This window comes from Ursus maritimus, unplaced genomic scaffold (assembly GCF_017311325.1).
Source record: "Ursus maritimus isolate PB19 unplaced genomic scaffold, ASM1731132v1 scaffold_34, whole genome shotgun sequence".
Lineage (NCBI taxonomy): Eukaryota > Metazoa > Chordata > Mammalia > Carnivora > Ursidae > Ursus > Ursus maritimus.
This window is the reverse complement of record NW_024426008.1, coordinates 24,918,226-24,934,775: the sequence shown is the minus strand read 5'-3', so window position 1 is coordinate 24,934,775 and position 16,550 is coordinate 24,918,226. Positions and strand designations below refer to the sequence as shown.

The window sequence follows — 16,550 nt, the reverse complement described above, 5'->3', positions numbered from 1 at the left end:
AACAAAAGAAAGAATATTAGATTATCAGAAAGGAAGTAAGAACACAGTAAGTAAAAAGTATGAACAAACACACGAGGCTTTTCTTATCTTCCCGAGTTTTCTTAATTATTTTGGATGTTTTTTGTTTTTTTAAGATTTTATTTATTTGACAGAGATAGCCAGCGAGAGAGGGAACACAAGCAGGGGGAGTGGGAGAAGGAGAAGCAGGCTTCCCACTGAGCAGGGAGCCCGATGCAGGGCTCGATCCCAGGACCCTGGGATCATGACCTGAGCCAAAGGCAGATGCTTAATGACTGAGCCACCCAGGCGCTCCTATTTTGGATGATTTAAGTAAAAATTATAACACTGTCTGATGGGGTTTTCAATGTATGTGCAGGAAGTACTTAAAATAATCATAAACAAGGAGAGTACAGAAATGTAAAAGAAGGTAAAGGCTTCTCTACCTGACTTGGTAAAATGACAAGACCAGCAGAATGCTAAAACTTAAGTGTATACATAATGTCATATTTAGAGCAATGACTAAAAACAAACAAACTATGCAATGAGAAACACTCAAAAACACCACAGATAAGTAAAAATGGAATTCTAAAACACGTTCACTTAACTCCCAGAAAGGGAGGAAAAAGGAAACAGAAAAAAAAGATAACAAATAAGAAACAAAAAATAAAATGCCCTCACACACCCAATAATTACTTTATTTATTTTTTATTTTAAAGATTTTATTTATTTATTTGTCAGAGAGAGAGAGAGAGCATGCACAAGCAGTGGGAGTGGCAGGCGGAGGGAGAAGCAGGCTCCCTGCTGAGCAAGGAGTCTGACGCGGGACTCGATCCCAAGACACTGGGATCATGACCTGAGCCGAAGGCAGACACTTAACCGACTGAGCCACCCAGGCATCTCCCCAATAATTACTTTAAATGTAAATGGCCAAAATATACAATTTAAAGACAAAGATTGGCAGAATGGATTAAACATGGCCCAACAATATAAGAAAATATACAATAAGATATAAAATAATATAGTAGTGAATGTATATGTAATATATGCAATAAATACAGCATGAAAACATTCATCAAGAGAAAACAGAAGTGCCTGTGTTAAAATCTGATAAAGTAGGGGTGCCTGGGTGGCTCAGTCGTTAAGCGTCTGCCTTCAGCTCAGGTCATGATCCCAGGATCCTAGGATTAAGCCCTGCATCAGGCTCCCTGCTCAGTGGGAAGCCTGCTTCTCCCTCTCCCACTCCCCCTGCTTGTGTTTCCTCTCTCGCTGTGTCTCTCTCTGTCAAATAAATAAAATCTTTAAAAAAAAAAATAAATAAATAAATAAAATAAATAAAATCTGATAGAGACTTTGGAACAAAGAAAATGACCAGAGATGGAGAAGAACACTATATAGTGATATGATCAACTAACCAAGAAAATATGCACCAAACAATAGAGCTACAAAAGGTGAGAAGGAAAATTGAGATAAATGAAAGGAAAAACAGATAAATCACAATTACAGTAACTGTAGGACTACAAGACAGGAAATTAGCAAGGGTAGATTAGACCTCAACACCACCATCAACTAAGAAGATCTAATTGTCACTTATAAAAGTCAACTGAGCAATGGCCGAATACTCTTTTTCACGTGACTACAGAACTATTCCAACATAGTCCACAGCATGAGCCATGACACAAACTGCAACAAATTTAAAATCTCCCAATACTTGGAAATTAAACACACTTTTAAATAATTTGTGGGTCAAAGAGAGTCTAAAGGAAAAGAAAATATACCAAACAATGAAAATAAACAGATCAAGGTGTGAACGTGTAAGTACTGCACAGCACAGCACTAACACATTAGAAAAGAGGAAAAGTCTCAAATCAACAATCAAAATTCCCAACTAAAGGATCTAGAAAAAGAAGAGCAAAAAGAAACCAAGAAAGAGCAAAAGGCAGGAAATAATACCAGAAAGTGACAGGACTGAAAACAAAAACAGAATGGAGAACAATCAATGAAACAAATAGCTGATTCTTTGAAAAGATAAATAAAATTGACCACCTTAGCAAAACTGACCAGAAGGAGAGTAGACAGATTACCGGACAGAAATGAAACGTGTTATCACTTCAGGCTCTGCAAACATTAGAAGAATAAGGAAATATAAAGAACACAACATACAGAAGCTTGACAACTGAGAAGAAATGAACCAATTCCTCGAAAAACACAAACCATCTTAACTCATTAATATGACACTGATAATTTGACCAGCCTTCTAAGTACTAAGGAAATTGAATCCATAATTAAAATACTTCCAAAAAATAAATCTCCAGGCCCAGTTGGCTTTCCCGGAGAATTCTACCAAACATTTAAGGAACTAACAATAATTTTACACAACTTCTCCAGAAAATACAAGAGGGAATCCCAACAGATTGTACGGAGTGGTCTCCTGATGCCAAGACCAAAGCCCAAAAAATGTAAACATCATTTGCCTTCAGGGAAATATAAATTAAAATCACAAGAAGATATCTTTACACACCATCAGAATAGCTAAAATTTAAAAAGAAATGACAACACCAAATGCTTCTGAGGATGTCAAGAAACTACATCACTTATACACTATTTATGGGGATGTAAACTGGTACAGCCACTCTGGGAAACCAGTTTGGCAATTTCTTAAAAAACTATGCAACGCCATATGACCTAGCAACTATACTCCTTGGCATACATCCCACAGAAATGAAAAGTTAGTTTTAGAGAAAACCTGTACATAAATGTTCACAGCAGCTTTATTTGTTATAGCCCCGAACTGGAAACAACGCAGATGTCCTTCAGAGGTGAGTGGTTCAACCAAGAGCGGTGCTTCCATACCATGAAATATGACCCAGCAATCAAAAGGAGTGAATCCCCGATCTACACATGCATGGATCTCCAGAGAATTAATGCTGAGTGAAAAAAGTGAATCCCCAAATATTCCTCACTGCATGACTGCACTTGTACTAACCCTCCTGAAATGACAACATTACGAAAAAGAAGACCAGATAGTGGTTGCTAGGGCGTAAGGAGTGGGGGGGGGGGGTCGACCATGGGTGTGGCAACCCGAGGGATCCTTGTGGTGATGGAAATGTTCTGTATCCTGACTTTATCCAAGTCCATATCCCAGCTATGAAGTAACCACTGGGGGAGACTAGGCAAAGGGCACACAGAATCTCTGACTTGTCATAAACAGCGACAGACTTAGCACATGAGCACCCACTGTGCCGAGACTACTGCTGGCAAAGCTTACTACTATCTACTAAAAGGAAGAAATTAAGCCCTGGACATACTTTCTAGGCCTAATGAATTTATCAAACAATTTACTAAACACCATCATTACCTCTGGTGTTTCTACCTCTGAATGAATTCCGGGCAGAATATTTAAAATTATGCGTCAGAGAATAATTAAGCTGCCTAACTGAACAGCGACAGAAGCTCTTAGATGCAGTGAACAGCATGTGGGAGTGAGTGTGGCCCAGGCTTCCCGGCAGTTAAAACGGAGAAGACAATACTGTGCTCGTGATCCGACAAAGGAAGCAAACAAGTCCAGTGCAGGCCGTGTGTTGGTGCTCCCAGGCTGCCGCGGGGCTGTGGGGAAGCACGGGAGCACACGCACCCCCCCCCACACCCCGCGAAGCCCAGGCAGAGCCGGTGCTGTGGCGTGAGCTCGAGCTTGCTGCACCGGCAGGAGCCCGCCAGTGAGACTGGACTCTGAAGCCCTGTCGCTCGGACCCCTGTTCTAAGGGCCAATCTCTGTTCGTTTATTCACTGGGCTGGCGTGCACTGAGCACAGCCGGACGGCAAATGCTCTCCTAGGCAACATGCTCGTATAAACCGAGGAAAGCGCCACGAAGGAAGAGCACAGTGAGTGGGAGGCAAGATGAGCAGAGAACAGAGGGGCTCTGTGGCGTGTGTGCAGGTGTATGGGCATGCGCACTTGCGTGTACAGGAGGCCTGAGAAGCAGAGGGACTCTGACAGGCAGCCTGAGCACCCACGTGATCATGGATTCCTCTGGCTGTGAGGTTTTCTCCACATGCGGCAGAGCTCTCCGCTTGGTCTGAGAGGTTAAGGAGGGCTTCCCTGCAGAGGCGATACACGTGCAGGGTGAGCAGGGTGAGCAGGGGTCGGGTAGGAGAGCTCTCCGCTCTTCCTCTCCGAAGAGCGGCCAACGCCACACAGCTAGTGCGCGTGTGCTCGAGTGTGCGGATTTGCTCGTGGCTTCTAAGATCCCAGCAAGCCAGAAAGCACCGTCAGCAGAGACCAGGACTCGGGGTGGGGTGGTGAGCAATGGAAGACTCCACCAGGCAGTCTGAGCGACTGCGTGGGCGGTGACCATGGACTCTCGAGGACACTACACTGTCACAGAACTGCAGAGGGAAGGGAGATGATGGGCCTCACCCAGGGTAAGTTTGGCTTTCCCGACATCAACAAATAAAACCAATCAATAACAAAAAAAAATGTTTTAGGCATCCTTCTAGTGACGGTCTCATCAATGCTGCACAGCTACTTCATGTATTTCTTTAAACAGCAAGTCAGTATTACCTAAGGCAGAAAACCTCTAACAAAGGAATTCTCCAGGAAGATCACCATTATCTCCAAAGGAATTTTGACTAGAAACACAGTAAAGCTACTCACACAAACACAATGTCCCCTCTCTTAGAATAAGCAGGAATAGCACTGGCTATGGTGGCAAATCCGTATGAGTAGATAATGGCTTCTTCTGTCTTCATAAATTTTGCCAGGCGGTCTTCCAAATCCAAGTGCACATCTATAATAAGATGTTAAATGGTTAAAACATCTTCTAATTCTTTAAGAATAAAGAAAATAATGTAAGAAGTTTAGTTAGTAATACTGTCACTTTATGGCCAAAATGAAATTTTTTTGAGTTATAATTTATATGAGATCAGTGTAGATAATTCCCAGCCAAAACATTTCTAACACCTGTGAATGGAATCGCTACTCCTCTGTCCCTACAGTGTGTTAGTGGGGCAGCTCCAGTTCTGGGTTTGGCTTCTACAGCAGTCTAGCACGGCAATACAAGGCCCAGTGACTTTACCTGCTTTAACTTCCCTCAACCAACCACACCGGGGCTTTACCGACGTGTGACACATTAATTTATTAAAGGCTTTTTGCATTTTAGCAGAAAGTACCACACCAGACATTAAGACAACTGTTAACCAACTTTTAAAAGGAAAGAAAAAGAAGAGTAAAAGAACCCCACATGCTCTGCATCAAGACAGTGCTCCCTTCTCTGACAGCTGTACCTGTATGCCCTGTGCACCTGCTCTCGCTCGGCAGCACTGACTTTTCTGTCTGAATTTCTTAAGTGCAGTGGCGACTTCAAATGAATAGTACAAAGAGAAATGCAGTATTTTATAGAGGCCCCTTGAGAAGAATGTTGACGTAACAGCAGGAATGGATTGCGCCTGTTAACCGGGTACCTCTCCTTCTCCTATCGTGGTTCCTTACTACCGTTCACCTTCCCAGGCTCAGCACGAGTCTGCACGCCCTGGCATGGAGGGCCCAGCAATATCTAGAATAAACAGTGCACGGACCAGTTTTGAAACTGAAAACTTCAAAGTGGCCTTAAAACGAGGCATTACCCATGAGAGAAGAGGACTTTTAAAACTTCCTCTAGCTCTCTTAACTACACCAGGACCCAGGTTTGAACAACAAATCAGGGTTCTGCCACATGCCCTGTCAAGGGTCAGGTAAGCGTATACATAAAGTGGGCTTTAGTTTATTTTCTGGGTATTGCTGCTCAATTTTCGGATTCCTCACTATCGGTCCTTGCCATCAAACTGGGGTTGAGCTTAGGGCACCTGCACCCTGCCATCTCTCACTCGGTGGCTAGTTCACAACTGAGTGCTCTCAGTCTTCGGTCAGAAATCACCATGCATGTGTCTGAGTGTAGAACGGACTGAGGTACTTCAGGCCAGTAGACCGAAGGCGCGACTTGGCCTCGTCCCTTCCTCTGGGCTCGGAGCTCTGGAGTTCTCCTATGTCAGCTGCTATCTGCTTCTCTCAGCTGTGTCGCTTTGTCAGGTGGCACAAACCTGGTCTTTCTCCCTGACTCTGTGCTTATCGGACTTCAGACTACCTGTCTATGTGATAGTCACTGCATGTTTGATTAATAAATGAACTAACTGAGAACATTAATGGACTCCCCTCATCTAATTACTTTTTCAAATATATTTTTAAGAAGTCCATTCTTTTATTATTATTTGATTGGAATGGGATAAACAGTTCATTTTCACAATTCCTCCAAGACGTGTATGCACAAAGACCAAACATGCTTCTTCCTACTTACAGTTAGAACGTACACCAACATCGTCTACTACGAAAAGCACATGAAGTGCCATTTGATTCCATTTCCAGAAGGTCTTAGTCATTGTACAGAATGACATCGACATTAAATAAGTGTGGGATTTTATAGTAACAAAGTTAAGACGACTATATCCCATTTGATCAAAATGGTATCAAAGGGGTGCTTAGGTCTTCAAGCGTTAGATCTGTGACATCACCAGCACAGAGGACACTACCCTGACCCTGACTGTCCCCCCTCTGCTATATGCTGCTAGTGAAAGGTTTCGGGGAAAATCGGATGAGAATGAGGAAAGCGGCCACACACCGGAGAACCGAGCACCTCCCACGCTGAGCAAGGAGCACCAGCCTCTTCCTTAGAGTGCTCTGTGCACCCTGCCTACAGGCAAGTCCCTGTCACCCCCACTTCTGATCAGAATGAGGGCAGGTACCCTTCCTACAAATGACAATGTGGCCTCTACATTGGGACTATCTACCCCAAATCTCCATAATTCAGCTAGCAACGGACAATCCGAGCCCCAGACCTGCTCTCCTCCAGTACAGAAACAAAAAACATGCTATGAGCACAAACTATTTTTGTTAAATACAAAAAGGATTTTAAATCATTCTGTAGGCTCCACTTTAAAGGACTCATTTTTTTCACTGATGAGCGATGAGAAAGTAAAACAATCCTGGCTTAATTTCAGGGCTTTAGCGTTAGTTACCCAGTTGATGAAAATTGTATGTTAGAAACATTCTCATCGTTGTACATACTCACAACTGTTTTTATATCACTGCCATAAGGTGGTTAAAAAGAATCTACAGTAAGTCCGTGACTTACTGATTCTTGCCTTTCCCAACAGTTTAACAAAGACTGGCTTTTTTCTCCTGGTACCTGAAGACACTGGGTTTGAGCTGATGGCAGCCTTGCAAAGCAGGTTTTGTGACAGGCAGATACGGAGCTCTGCCTAACTTCTCTGGATGTGTGAGAGCTACTCTACGCAATGAAAAAACTCTCACCCCAAGGGAGGGGGAGGCAGCAAACAGGGAAAGTGCCAGGCCATGTTCTCCTCATGTCTCTCTTCTGTGCAGATGACCCATTCCACCAACTGTTGCTACAGATTTGCAAGGAGTGCCAGCAAAGCACGACATCCTCTGATTCCTGGTAGGAACAAACACTGTAGGGAAGAGGCCACGGAGGAAGTGCCCAGAAAGCCTCTGTGTCCCTCCCAGCGCTCGCTGCCCTTTCTTGCATCTGCTCCCTAACCAGAACCTAAGAAAAGGAATTCAAGGCCAGTACAGGATGTCTGGCACCCAGGGTGGGGCCTGGCCATGGCAGTCATTGCAGGGGGTTCCAGATTTGGCCTCCTGCCTCACCGGGTGTGGACCCAGGGCAGGCTTGAAACTGCTCAGTGCCTCTCAGGTCCTTCCTCTGTCAAACAGGTAACAGACCTGCCTCAAAAGATTGTTACCAGAACGACAAGTTAATGCCTATGAAACACTCAGAGTAACGCCCGGCGTGGAAAAACCAATACACCGTTTAAGTGCTTGTACAATTAAATCAATATTTATGAAATAAAAGAAAAGGTTTTCTTTTAAAAGGAAAAAAGCATTTATACTATTTTCTAATTAAGTTGTCCAAATCCCAGATATTTAAGAACTTCATGTTATAGTAATTTGTTCACTCAGCTTCCCACTTATATAATGTCTCCTCTTTTACTCTGCTAAGAGGTATTTCCATTTTCTTGGTTGTCTTCCAAAGGAAAGACTATAAAATAGTCAACTTTAGAACAGTTTAAAAACAACCAACTACATTTTTTCTTAAGGCTTCTACATTTTGTGTTATATACTGTTTTCTTTTTAATCCCTTGAGACTTGGACTTTTCTTAAAAGTACAAATAGTATCACTTATGCACTCGTTAGAACATAAATACAGGGCCGAATGTTTTCCAAAATGTTTTATGTGCAGCATCTTATGTGATTCTTGCCAAAATGTTCTAAGCTGTGCAAACAAAGCCTCTTCCCCTCCTACACTGCAAAAACAATCCCATGGCTGGTTGGTAGAAAGAAGTGGCAGATCGAGGAACTTTATGACCAAATATTCTTTCTAATAAAACATGCAGTCATGATTCAGTTGACTGCTCTAAAATAAAGAAAGAATATATTTTGAAAAATAAACAACTGAACAATTTACTTGTTTACTAATGGTTCCTGAACACAATTAAACGCCACCATCCCTCACCATGAAATCCTGCCACTGACTATATCCTGATTTAGTTTAGAACAAAGAGTCAAGTAGGCATTGTATATGCAAAGCAGATCCTGGGGAACCAGTGATAAACCTCAAGCAAAAGAGATCTGAACATAGTCAAAGAACACAAAGAAGTTGGAAAAGAGATAGTATCAAAGCACATGGGACCCGTTAGCTCTAGAGGAAAGTACGCTCTCTAACCTGACAAATCCACTCGCTCCGTTCTCAAACACACATTCAAACAATAAAATGAGAAGGTGGAAAAACTCCTAATCATATGGTCCTTATATGATTATCAGAAGAACTTGTAGTGTTCTACTTACCAAAGGCAAGAGAACATCCAGCCTAAGAAGCTAGACGAATTTTAACTCAACTGTTGTTTGATTTTTTTTCTGTATTAATCACGTAATGTCATCTAATATGTTACTGTGAAATAATAAAAAGAACGTTTTAAAAAGGAAATTTACTTTTACTAGTGATTTACATTCGTTCTTGAAAAGTTGAGAAAAGAGCTAAACAAGGAAGTATTTTCATCTTTGAAAATAGATGCCTGAATGTGTTCCTTCCAGGAAAATTAAAAATAACCTTTTGGGGGGCCATGGGTGGCTCAGTCGGTTGAGCATCTGCTTTTGATTTCGGCTCAAGTCATGAACTCAGGGTCATGAGATCGAGCCCCACGTCAGGCTCTGTGCTCAGCAAGGAGTCTGCTTAAGACCCCTGAAAATCCAAATCCAATTTAAATTTCAAACAAACTCACTGGAACAGCAAGGCACAGAACACATGCAGGCTATGTTACCATTTTTGTAAAAATAGAGGGAAAATGTATGTATGGAAGTGGTTTGCATTTGCTGGAAAAAGTCTCTGGAAGAATTAACAAGGAACTACTGATAGTAGCTGTCTTTTTTGGGGGGAGGTGTGGGATAATGGTGGGGGAGGAGACAATTTTCACTCTCTATAAAACCTTCCGAAGCTTTTATCATGGGCTGAATTATTCGATCAAGAATATTAACTTAAAAACCATTCACTGAAGACCTCATGTCTGGAAGCACACCCACCTATTACTGCATATTACATTCCAGGTAATCCAAACAGAAAGCTGACTGGGCTCTTTTACCAGCTCTGGGAAAACTGGTTTTGAAGAGCTGAAGCCTTTCTTTTTCACGACTTGATTTAGCAATAAATCTGCTATCTGTTTTCTCAAATTAATTCCCAAGCAGAAGCCAAGGCCACACATGCAAATAAAATCCCCTAGAAAGAAAAGCTTTTAAGAAAGTAATTTTTTTAACCCCAGCAAGCAAATCATAGAAAGTCCTGTTGATCAGATTACAATGAACAACCCATAAAAAATGCCTTTCCTAGCTTTCTAATACTACATATCTAGGAAATAATTCCTTACCAATAAAAATCAAGCAAACAACCCATGTTTGCTTTACACTGGGGCAAAGAGGGAGACTGATCGGCGCTCTGTAAGTCTTTGATCTTGCCATAAAGACTGGCAGTCAGGATACTTGGTTTCTAGTCATAGGACTGAAATTAATGAGCTGTGTGACTGTGAGAAAGTCATGTAACGTGTCTGAACTTTCTACGCCGCTTCTGAATGGCTGGGATGCTGGAACACAAGATATTTCAGATCCTTTACACCTTAAAAATGCATAGACGCCTACTCTGTTGTCTGTTTCCAATACAAATAATTTACTAAGCTAGCTAAGGACTAAAGAAAGGTGCTCCCTTAAATAAAAGCACCTTAACTATTTAAGCAAAACACAAAGGCCTAAAGATGGCAATGCAAGAGAAGACAAAGAGACTTCCCTGGGCTCCATTTTCACCCCATGCTGACATGTGTAAGCCAGAAAGTTATTTGCAGTAACATTCATTTGAACAATGATTTAACATTTTCTCTGAGGACTCTGAGTTAGGGACTTTGTAGTGTTTGAAACCACACTCATCCTAATATGCAGCTGGTAATCAATGACGCTTCCTCTTCATTTCAGAAAGAAAAGAGCTAATCGTCACTCCTTCACCGCCCCCCCCCCCTCCAATCTGTTCTTGCCTTCCTTCTGGCAGGAGGTGGCTGCCCAGCTGGAGCCATCTCCCAGCCCACTCAGAGGGAGGCTTGACCCAGGTTCTGGGCTCCACAATGGAATGTGGGCAGAGTGATGTGCAATGCCCCCTGCCTGCCTCAAGGGGTACTGCAGCCACGCAGCCTGCACCCCGACCCCCACTTGCCACCTGGCTGCAGCCTAGCGGACAAGGACGGTGCCCTCAGTACTAGATGAAGAGGACAGGGAGGAACCAGGTTCCATGACTATGAAGAGCAGAGCCACCTGCAATGGGACTCCCCCTTCCCCTTCCAACAGTCATGCCCGACAGAAACAAACCGGGTCTCCTCATACCACCGCCCTTGGGGCGCCTACAACAGCAGCTCAGGCTCCGCCCTACTGACATGGTGCCCCCGAGGCAGCAAGGCCTTCCCTCTATGAGTGACATCCAGTCCCGGACCAGGGCAGCTCACACAAACAGCACTCACCCACTCGACATCACAACTCATCAAGGATATCTCTTCCAAGCAGTTTTGAAATCAAATTGAATCAATCCTTAAAAGCAGTTAGTTTGAAAAAGACAGCAGGAACATACCAAACGTGCCATAAAATCCTCTAGGTCCACAAGTCCCCACGCCATACTTCTTGAGAGACGCCAAAGCTGCTGCCTTTGTGGGAGAAACGCCAGGTCTTAATACTTTATTTCTCAGGTTCAAAACTGACATTTCCTATTCTTTAGCGCCTCCCTCCCCCAACTAGGTTCCTCCCTTTCTTAGAACCATGGCAATTCTAACAACAGGATATAAAGAGCAAACATATGTAAAGATTTAGGGACAGAACTTAAAACGTGGGAAAGTTCTATTGGTTTGATTATCCAAACGTGGTTAACTCAAGGCCTTTATAATTTTTGCCATTTCTGGGCAGAAGTCTTTCCTCAGAACGGCTCACTGGCTCGCAATCCTCACAGGAGACGAAGCAGTTTCCTGGGCACACCTCTGACTATTACCTGGGGCTGGCTCCCATGGGTTTCTGGATGTCACCGTCACTAAGCCACACCAGACACCCTGATTGCCCACCCTTTGTCGAAACCCCCGTCACAGCTCTGCCAAGAGGAGTCATGGCAAATGGCCAGCAGAGAGAGCCCTTTCTGATGTTCTCCATTTGTCTCTTCCCTCGTGCCCAGCTTCTTAAGTAATGGTGCCATCGTCCGCACAGGTGCTACTTACCTTGACCCGAGGGTTATCCAACAATCCCAGAAAATTAAATGAGGCAAAGTTCACACATTTTTTTCCATTCACCACAATGTTGTGGCTGGGAGGGCTGGGGAAAGAGAGGACAGTGTTGTACTTGAGCAAGTATTCCCGTTACAGGGCACACATTGTCACATCACCCTGGGGGCACGCAAGACACAGAAGTGTTACCCTACCCTAGTTGCACACCTAGTTCTCTATTTTAACAACTGATTAATTATTTTAAAGAATTATTTATTTCTAGAGAAATAAATGTTTCCGTGAGTGTATGCACGGAAACCGGGGGAGAGGCAGAGGGAGAGACAGAATCTCAAGCAGACTTGGAACTGAGCATGGAGCCCACCATGGGGCTTGATCTCATGACCCTGAAACCGTGACCTGAGCCTTAATCAAGAGTCAGCCACTGAACTGACGGAGCCACCCAGGTGCCCCTCTTATTTTTAAAATGTAAAATCAGAAAGTGGTGTATTACAAATCAGGCTAATTTGTAGTACTTAAAAAAAAAGTGAGCTATAATTCCAACACATATAAATGGCAAATCTTATTTGATTTTAAAACTCATTAAGAAAGAAGTAGCTAAATGAAATGAAATACCTTGGGAAAAAAATATGGAATAAGACAAACAAGATGGAAATATAAAAACATCAAGATCAAAAGCAAGAATGGGCAGAAAAACATATGGCTTTACTGTTAAGTAGTTTAAAAATACATGTAAACTATAGAAAGACACTACAAAAATCAGTGGGCTATGTTTCCAAGCTCTACAGTTAGTGCTGGAATACTACGTAAGAGGGATTCCTCCCCTGCCCCTGGGGAGAAACAAAGACACAGCGTGGCCAGGAGCACAGGTCTCAGTTGGGCTGGGAGAGGAGACGGGCTCTTGAGATCACCAAGTGCTCTGCTGACAATACTCCCACAGGCCAGGCTTCAAAAACACGGGGCCAAACTGCAGGTCATGAGCTAGTGAGGCCAACTGGTCACGACCAGCCTCTTCTAGCTGAAGGAAGCCATGACAAGAGTGGCATGGAACCATCAGAGCACCCGGCACAGGGCACAGGGCTGTGGCACGAAGCTGCTTCCCGTGTCCCCATGTGCTGCTGTGCACACGGGCTGCTCTGAAAGACACCCTGGGGCCAGAAAAGGCTGGGAAACCTGTTCTCAATACGTGTTCACAGAACTGGTGTTCGAGAAACAGAAGATGCTGGGAAACCCGGGAAGGAAGAGAATGACCACCAGAAGCAGGTGGACCCATACAGAAGGCAGGAGGACTCCGGGAAAAGACCATGGGCTGCAGTGAGGCAACAGCCTCCACCGGCATCACGGCTCCTCCTGGCTTCAGGAGCTCGGGGAGGCTCCCTGGCCTCTGTGAGTCTCTGCTTCTTAATCTAGGAAGTCGGGAGAGAACCCCCTCTCAGGGTAATTGCTATAAAAGTGCCTGGTCCATAAGAGGTGCTCTCTAAATATTCCTTCCCGCTTCCCTCTGGCCTCAAGGGCCCAAGCACCTGCTCCGATTCCAAATCCACCATGTCATCTAGTTTCCTACTTCTCGGGCTTTCTTACGTTTCCCGATCCTCCTGGTGTAGAGGTGCTGGTGCTCACAAAGAAATGAAAAGACAGAGCCCCTATGAAGACAATGTTATACTAAAGGTTGCTGCTGGAAAAGTCAAGGTCATTCTACAAAAACTAATAGGCTGAGAAATCAAATCATCAAGAGAAAGTACGCCCAATGCCCGTGACCACAGCTGATAAGCTGTCAAGAGGCACCATGATGCAGGGATACAGGGATCTCATTTCCGTCGGCACTTGGAGCAGGGGAAGAAAGCAGTTTCTAGTAAGAAACGGAAGGTTCACATCCTTGCTCCACGCAGGCTTGCAGGGATGTCACACCCGTCACTTACCACGAGAATGCTGGAGCACACGACCCCTCAGAGTCTCTCACAGAAGCAAATAAAGTCAACCCAGAGACGACTCCACAATCAAGGCATCAGAGGACCAGAAGGAGGAAAAATGAAACCCTTTCCAACCAAAAACCACTACCTCACTATTAGTGAGGGTCAGTAATTACAAAGTGAACTTAGAAATAAGGAGAACGGTGTTTTACCAGGAGCCTAGGATTACAGAACCCCATTAACAGTGGGTTGGCTACCAGTGTGAGAGCAGGCACCTAGAGCAACGAAAGACTCTAGAATTCAAGAGAACTGTGTGTATCCAAACACCTGGCGAATGACAGCAGTTGCCCCACAAACTACGAAATCACACACGTTTCTTTTTCTATGGAGAAAAATAAAGTTGGATAAACATGTACAAAGGTGAATTCTAGACCTATTAAAAACCTAGAAGATGTAACTAAAGAAAACATGGACGAATGTCCTTGTGACACCTTGGAGTAGAAATGATTTCTGAACAAATTTCCCCCCACACACAGCACAGAGTGAGACCAAGATGGATGAATCAGAGTCAAAATTAAGAATTTTGGTTGGGGCACCTGGGTGGCTCAGTCGGTTAAGAATCGACTCTTGATCTCAACTCGGGTCTTGATCTCAGAGTTATGAGTTCAGGCCCCGTGTTGGGCTCTATGCTGGGTGTGGAGCCTACTTAAAAAAAAAAAAAAAAAAAGAATTTTAGTTCAGTGACGACACCACAGACAGAGTTAACGGATGGATGATATTTACTGTACTTCCCTGAATCTAAGATGCCATCGCTGTTTTTTTAGCTACCACTAAGGAAGGAAAACAGGAAAACACTGCTGATGAAAATGTAATGATGTTTTCTTGTGATCTTATGATTTTTGAGTTTACGTTTAATGAGAAGTTCTATTCGGTATGCTTAGACACAGATTTCTGTCACACCACATCTGTACATCTAAAAGGGAAAACATAAATCAGTCAGCATATCCTTAACCTCTTTAACCGAGTCCCGAAGGTTTTCTCCCCGCTGGTAAGTCATAGATTGCATGTGTATTCCTACAATATTCTCCCTGCTGTGAGGAGTACCCCATGTCATCTAGGAGGATGCTCCCCCATTATTTCCGAGGTTACCTGACAGGTTAGTGTCCCCCGTGCTTCAAATTTTGATGCTGTAATTATCCACAGGCAGAAGTATGACAAAGGGATGTTCAAAGCCTTAGTCACTGCAGTCTCTGTTCTCTGGCTCAGAGGAGTCTGGCGCTCTCTCCTGCCATCCCCTGATTTTCCTGCCAGCAGCATTCACAACTCAGCTGAAGCGCTGGCAGTAAGCACAGCCATGACCAAGTTCACAGATACACAAGCAAGGACACCCCACCCACCGACAAAGGCTCTCAGCAACCACAGATTCATCCCCGTTTCAGAGATCTTAAAATAGGAAAAATAAGAACGTGTGTCTTGAAATTAGCATAATGGAGTACTACATTGAAAACGGACCATAGATTAAAGTCTACGTGGTACATGGGATTCTTGCTAATCAGAAAACAGGCTAGGAATTCAGGTAAGAAAAAAAAAAAAGGGGCGCCTAGGTAGCGCAGTCATTAAGCGGCTGCCTTTGACTCAGGGCGTGATCCCGGTGTTCCGGGATAGAGTCCCACATCGGGCTCCTCCGCTGGGAGCCTGCTTCTTCCTCTCCTACTCCCCCTGCTGTGTTCCCTCTCGCGCTGGCTGTCTCTCTGTCACAGAAATAAATAAAAAAAAAAATCTTTAAAAAAAAAAGAAAAAAGAAAAAAAAAAAAGAGGTAAAAGATAGGAAGAGGCATTCACAGAAGGGGAAAACCCCAGCAGCTACTAAGCAGATGAAATGACACTTACTCAAATACAAAATAAAGCAATGTTGCCAAACAGGGCTGTGGGGAAACCGGACCCCCGTATACTAACTCAGGGGAGCAGAGATGGGTGGGTCACCATGTAGAGAAGCCCCACAGGGAAATGAGACAGGTGTACGTCAGACCCCACTCCTGGCTCCAGAGAGACTCATACAGCTGCCCAAGGGGCCAGTAATCACCAGATGTTGTGTGGCAGTGGGGAGTGGGGGCAGCTTAGGTATCCATCATGGGGAAAGCAGCTAAGTACACAATGGAATCATACGTAGCAGTCAGAAGGAATGAACAAGAAATACATCAAGCCCTCCACATCTTCTGTTTGCCCTGCTTTGAGATTTGTTCATTATCACTTAACACCAGCTAACATTCTATTCATTTCACTGTTGGTTTGTCTGTCCCAGAAAAACTAAGATTTTGACTTACTGTATGTGCTCAGCACATTCCTGGAACACAATGGGCACTCAAACACATGTTCAAAAAAATGAGTGTGAATCAAAAAATCAGAATGAAGCACAAAATTAAAAACATACATTCATAAACCATTAAGATGTGGTTCCAAAGGTACTGGGAAACTGCACTGAAGTGGACTTGGGGTGCTGGAGGGGAGGCTGGAAGGGGGAGCAGCTGGGCTCCATGCCAGTCCCAGGAAGAACTGGGGATTACAGGCCTCTTGCAGAGGAAGAAATCTACAATTACAGGCCCAACCGGGAGAGACAGACACTGTGTCTCCTACAAGAGATCCACCAGCCCTGCAGCTCGGCCAGTGAGAAACCCTCACTGCCCTGGACTCTTGCTTTTCTCCAATAAACTTCCATTAAAACAGCCCTTCTCAATAGCCTCCTCCTTCTCCAGAAAATAACATTCTTCTCCGTTGTTTGCTGGACTTGACTATGGTTTAGCC

At 43.9% G+C, this 16,550-nt stretch overlaps 1 protein-coding gene across 2 annotated transcripts in view; it reads right to left on the bottom strand.

Annotated features, from left to right (window-relative positions):
* Positions 1-16,550, bottom strand: part of SPTLC1 (serine palmitoyltransferase long chain base subunit 1) — a 52,738-nt gene that overhangs the window by 24,703 nt on the left and 11,485 nt on the right. For both annotated transcript variants that reach the window (XM_008690901.2, XM_008690900.2), the window contains exons 4-6: positions 11,836-11,929; positions 11,205-11,277; positions 4,652-4,784 (exon numbers count right to left, since the gene is read on the bottom strand). In XM_008690901.2, the coding sequence (XP_008689123.2) occupies positions 4,652-4,784; positions 11,205-11,277; positions 11,836-11,929 (300 nt within the window). The remainder of the gene's footprint in view (positions 1-4,651; positions 4,785-11,204; positions 11,278-11,835; positions 11,930-16,550) is intronic.